Source organism: Myotis daubentonii, chromosome 6 (assembly GCF_963259705.1).
Source record: "Myotis daubentonii chromosome 6, mMyoDau2.1, whole genome shotgun sequence".
In the NCBI taxonomy this organism is placed as follows: Eukaryota; Metazoa; Chordata; class Mammalia; order Chiroptera; family Vespertilionidae; genus Myotis; species Myotis daubentonii.
In genome coordinates this window covers 75,606,920-75,613,084 of record NC_081845.1, presented here as the reverse complement: position 1 = coordinate 75,613,084, position 6,165 = coordinate 75,606,920, and the positions used below count along the sequence as shown (strand labels likewise).

Here is a 6,165-nt window from a genome sequence, read left to right as displayed (position 1 = left end):
ACTCGTGTGTGTGCTGTGTGTGTGCTAGGCTGCACCTCTGGTTTCTCACTATTTGCTCTGCCTTTTAAAAAAGAGTCCGTGCTTTTTATTTCAAAACAGCAAAGTTTTGTCCTTAGCTGCTTCTATAAGCAGTTTGCATCGACAGATGCTTTTCCAAATACCTCAAAACAGAAACCATCACAGTTCTGCGAGAGATAGGAAAAGTCCATCTCAGGAGATGAGGAGGTGTATATTCTGCTATGCACCATCAGGATAGGTGTCCCATCACTGCCCCAGTGCACAGGGCTGTGTTGTTTGTGAAGGGAGAAGCACAGGGGGTATGTAATAAGCAGATCCATAAAGAGCTGTGATTTTGTTTGCTTCTAGCCCTGCTCCCACCTCCAAACACTAACCCAAATGCAAAGAATTGCGGACAAAAGCTCCTGCTCTCCCAGCCATCACAACCCAGATGAATCGGCCTCTTTCATGGAAATACAGTTTGGTTTTGTCAATTATCAATATGTTTTCCTCCTGATTCGTTTCTTATTATATATCTTTAAAGTTAAATTAGTTATAATAAGTACTTCTCTTATTTTATTGAATTCCATTTCAATGTTTTAATGAATATTTAATAGAAAGTCCACAATGCTCACATTCATATTTCAAGTTATATTCAAATTTATTTAAAGATAAGATCGCCCAATATTATTGGAGAAGTCTACATAAATAATAGAACTGATGTTTCAGACACACATATAATAATACTGTCTCCACATTATTTGCATAAGTTACAGAAATGTTTTTCTTAACATAGTCCTCCTGTTCCTCTTCTCAACTTGATATATTACTTTTTGCTATTTCTGGCAATTCTTTCTAGTACGAAAGATAAAATTTCAGCCACTTCAACTTTAAAAATAACCATAAAAAAGTCAACAAGAAGATGTGATTTAATCAAAGTGCCCTGAATCGATGAAAAACAGTTTATTTCACAAATTAAAAACTGGCTTAATAACACATTCTTAGGATTACAATGACATTTCCTCCAGCAATTTGGACGTGATCTGACAATTACGAATGTGGATTATGCTACACGTATCAATCTATTCTCATCACTGCAGTTTAGACAGCAAGATGAAAGTCATGCCTTCTGTTTCTCCACAGTTGAGTAACACCATGCTGGTTTTTACTATAACTGATGAAAGAAAAAGCATGGTAAACTGTAAGCATGTAACAAACACGGGAGGTCGTAATATGTTTCCAGGATATGGCGTCTTGCCATTGACCACAGCCTCTTGGAACAAGATAAAGTCATTGAAATAGTTAACAGATGTTAGCCATACTTGAAATGTAGAAGTTCTATTGCTAACAAGTATGTGGGGTCGGCTGGAGATCTGGCGCTTGGTCCATTATTTAACTGACTTGGCAAATGGGAAGCTGAGATCCAAAGGCATAACGCATATCAAGGCCACACACTTTGCACACTAAGCAGGGCTCGTAAACTACTGACGGTACGTACACGGTGGTAAGCCTGCTTGATTAAGTATTTCACACAGTATTTGGTATTTAGGGAAATCTTAGGGAAAGCTGAACTCAATTTTCACATCTACTAAATTAACAAGTGAGTTCTCTAAGAAACAAAGAGTAGACTTTTCTCCATGTTCAAAAGCATATCTACAAATTTTATTATTTAGCTTCAGCTTGTGATTTACCCGATGACTGGTCTCACTTTGTGTTGACTTCAAAATGGGTCCACTTGTACTCTTCTGAAAGGCATCTCTTCCCCCCCCCCCCCCTCCCCGCAACTTGTGTCTATTCCTTCACATTTCAGAACAAGTTGACAGGAATGATCTTTAGATGCATATCTGTAGCTGAAATGGATCTCCTCAGCCTTGAGTCACAAATTCATTCATGTCAAGCATTGTAGGAGGCTTGTGCTACCTTCGAGTTTGTGGTTTTATTCACCGCTTTGCAAATAAAGTCACCAGCTTCCATTACTTTGTGAAGATCCACATCCTGGTAAAAGAAAGCCGGGGTACCAGAGGGGAAGAGGCATTTGGGAGGAAGAGGACAAAACAGGTTCCTTTTAATTTTACTAACAGTTACTTAACCATTTAAAATACTAAAATCATAATGCTCATTATTGATTTGGGGGCAAGCTTTGTTTTCATGAACCATGTAGTCAACATTTTAGACTTTTCTTCATTAAAATCTATCTTGAAGTTGACCCTGTATTCAGGCTGGCCACACCTGAATAAATAAGTTTAATTCAGGTTGGTACCTGGATTCTAGGAAGGACAATACTGAAACTAGAAACAATCTAAAATATCAGTGAAGGGCAATTAAAATAATAATGGTTTGGAGAAGTTTAGGAAAAAGGCAGGAAAAAATACCTCTTTACAAAGAAACTTGGTAAAGCTGTAAGAAATACAGGACAGTTGAATGTATAATATTTTTAAACCATATTCAGAAAAATCATTAATGGTGTGCTACTGGAGGAGGTACCTGTAGGTCAAATGAAATGAAGAATATTTAGGGAATATCTGGAACTTGTTTGCCTCTGAAAGTTTAGGTAAATCCACGTATGACAGGCCATTGAGTATGAAGACCAAATTCAAGGCATGCTCCTCAGCTCTAGGACTTAGCATAACAAAAGGTCACCTTCCAGGTCTCCACCCAGCATCTTTATTGTCACTGGAGGAGGCAGAGCATTAGGTGGGTTAACCAGAGATTTGTGCTCACGCAGCATTTCATAAGCTCCTATGTTCTTCCTCAATATGAACTAGAAACAATGTGGAGTTAAAATTGAACAGATTCAGACTTCCTTGCTATTAAGGAATAGTTTTTTTTTTTTTTAAATATGTGAGTGTAATTTTCTTAACATAAGTATAAAAAAATCGGGGGCTTTTTATAACAATGATCATAAAGAGATCATCATTCTAATATACCCAATTAAAAACTAGTCAAGAAAAAATAAATACCCAATTACTTCTCTCTTTTAATTGATTTGAGAGGAAGGGAGAGGGAAAAAGTTATTAAAACATGACCTGACAAATATTCTGCATCAGCTAAGTTCAATGCAGTCATCGAATCTCTGAGAAAAGATCTATTTTTCTTCTGTTTCTGTCACGACTATACATTTCTGATAGAAATGATCAAGCTACTTTGTAAGTGAAATAATATTATTTCCTAATCATAGAAAATAGCCAATGACTTTTGGTGTTTACAAGAAATAGCTTTTAGTGTTTAGTGCCACATGATATAAATGAATGTTGTTGAGCATCTCTATGTAACGGGCATAGAGTATGAGTAAGCTATAATAATTGCTCTCTGGCTGCACGGGGAGCTAGACACATAAATAAAATAATCCATTCTACAACTTCACTGAAAGTGGGTTCAGAGGTAGAGGCATGGAGGCTAGCATGGAAGCACTAAGGGGAAGAACCCAACAGAATGGGCCTGTGAATAGGCAAGAGGATGCCAGAAGAAGAATTTTTGAGGATAGTGGTGCTTCACTCTCAGGTGAAATCAAGTATGGGGAGTAAGGCCATTCCAAGTGGCTGTGAAACCATGAGTGGTGAGAAACAGAATGGTGTAGAAATGAAGACTGCAGGCAATTTTGGTGTTGTAGAAGCATCAATATGAGTAAAGAGAAGAGGAAAGAGAGGAGAGAGGGAGAAGGACAGAGAACATTCCATTTTGTAATCCAGATGATGCTTTTGTATCTCAGAAAACATTATGAAGTTCTAATCATCTGTGAGCTGTTTTTCTTGCCTTTCGTATTTTTTCTCTAAAAAAATCTGCCTTATAGACGGAATAAGTCATGCTAACAAGCATGTGGCCAAACAAGGTGCTTATTTGGGTGAAGTATGAGCTTTTCAGGCACCACTTGTAAAGAGACTATTCTTCTTGTCCAGTGTCTCACATGCTAAGTATTAACGGAGCTCTACTCCTCCACTGACCATTTTAAATGTGCCCTGGGCTCTTTGCCAGCAGCCCTAGTTGTCACTGGGAGAAAATCAAGATCTCCCTTTTCTCCAAGGAAAACATCCATAAAAAAAAAAAAATCCCCAAACTGTGAAAACAATAATCATAACAGGAAAGACAGGCTCTAATTCACAAGGCATGTAAAACCAAATCAGATAAAACATTAAAAAAAATACTTGGGAGGTCATGAAGCACTATAAAAATGTGAAATGGTAGCATTATTGGTGATTGAACTAGAGCAATAAGTTACTTTATAAGGCTCCCCAAAGAATGTTTATTATATTTTCCCACTGTGCATTTTAGCAAATAGCAAAAGTATAGTAAAACTTTGACCTCAAAATTGCTTCCCAATCTGAGATGCATTCCAAGCTGGATCTGCAAGGAATACATGAATATTAAAATATGTAAAACTAACTTACTGTATTGAGCCCCAGGCCATTAAGCATATATATCAAATCCTCAGTGGCTACATTTCCAGAAGCACCTTTTGCATAAGGGCAGCCACCTAATCCTGAGACTGCAGAGTCCACCACGTTGATCCCCATCTGAAAAACAAACCGAAACACCCAAGGCTTGTATATTTCTGGCGTCTAAATTGTTGCATTTCTATTTAACCTGTTCCAAAGAGCAAATAAGCAAAATCTGAACCCCTTGTCCAAACATTCACTTACCCACCTGCTGCTAGAACAGTCCTTGGGGTGCTGCTTTCTTTTCTGACTAATCTCATTTTTTTAAGGCTAACAAAGTCTGCTAAGGATCTTGGGAACTAGAATAATCGTAGATCAACATTAGGATGGTGTTTTCATTGCTAGCAACACATTTTTCTTTTGTAGGGGGGTTAAGCCTGAAGTAAGATGAATTCACATCTAGGTTGTATATATTCATCAACCTCAAATCTCAAGTTTTATCCTAAAAGCATTATATAAACAACATGAAATATTTCTAGCATACCAACTCAAAATCAAGGTGCCTTAAAACGTTCTGGTGATGGTAGTGGCAGCATCACTGCATTTGAAATATGATTTTTGTGGAGTCAATTCACCCAGTCTTTTCTGAGCCATTATTTTACACACAACACCCTGCTGCTTTGGGAGTAGTAAAGAAATATTTAAGAGGCAAAGCATCCACAACTAATAATAGCATCAGCTCACATTTACTAGGTCCTCACAAAGGACCTAGTTATTATTCTTAACACCTTATGAGTATTAACTCACAATCTGCACAAAAATCCATGAGGTAGGTGCTCTTCTATGTCCCCGAATCAAAGATGAAGAAACTCAAGTACAGAAGGATCACACATGTTGCCCAAGGTCACCTCTGTCTCTAGAGAATTCCCATTCTGCTGTGATCTGTGGCCTCTGAAAACATTTGAGTTGGTACATGTTATGTGTCTGGGGATGTCGGAGGTGGAGGGGCTCTGTGTGTGCTGGAAGACATGAGCACAACAGGCTCTGAAAAGGGCCCTGGAGATGAGATTTGAATAACAGCAGAAGAGAGGCAGACGTATCATGCCTCCGTGAAAGATGATAACTGGGTAATCGAAAGCTACCAGGAGGCCCTATCTGATTCACTCCTGGGCATTAAAGGAAAAGTAACATGACCTCATATAAAATGAGAAGCACCTGAAAGCAAGAGCTGTTGGCCAACCTGCTAGATCAGCAGTTCTCAATCACAGTCAGAATCCCCGTGCCCAGAACACTAGATCCCCAGAGTTTCTGATTCAGGAGGTCTTGGCTGAAACTTGAGAATTTGAATTTTTAACAAGATCCCAGATGCTGCTCTCACTGCTGCTCTGGGGATCACTGTTTCCTTTTTCTTTTCTTTATTAATAACCTTTTTATTTTAGAATCACTTTCGATTTTCAGAAAAAAAATTTAGTACTGAACATTCCCATATATTCTGCACCCAGTTTCCCTTATTGTTAACATTTTCATAATTACAGTCTCGTCATGGCTCATGAGAAGTATCAAAAGTTATTATTAACTAAAGTCCCTACATTGTTCAGACTTTTAGTTTTTAACCTAATGTCCTTCTGTTTCAGGAACTCCTTCAGGTCACCACACTGCATTTAGTGCTCTTGTCTCCTTAGGCTCCTCAGGCCTGGGGTCTTGTCCCAGACTTGCTTCCTCTTTGTTGGCTGATGATTTTGAGTAGTACTTGTCATGTGTTTTGTACAATGTTCTTCAGTATGGGTTTGACTGA

The 6,165-nt window shown here is 38.2% G+C and overlaps 1 protein-coding gene across 4 annotated transcripts in view; it reads right to left on the bottom strand.

Annotated features, from left to right (window-relative positions):
• Nucleotides 1–639: 639 nt before the first annotated feature.
• HMGCLL1 (3-hydroxy-3-methylglutaryl-CoA lyase like 1) overlaps nt 640–6,165 on the bottom strand; it is a 165,688-nt gene continuing 160,162 nt past the window's right edge. For 2 of the 4 annotated variants that reach the window (XM_059701350.1, XM_059701349.1), the window contains 2 exons: nt 4,383–4,508; nt 640–1,992 (listed from right to left, as the gene is read on the bottom strand). In XM_059701350.1, coding sequence (XP_059557333.1) covers nt 1,891–1,992; nt 4,383–4,508 — 228 coding nt within the window. In that variant the 3' untranslated portion in view covers nt 640–1,890. The remainder of the gene's footprint in view (nt 1,993–4,382; nt 4,509–6,165) is intronic. The other 2 variants (XR_009453481.1, XM_059701351.1) reach the window with 2 other exon arrangements.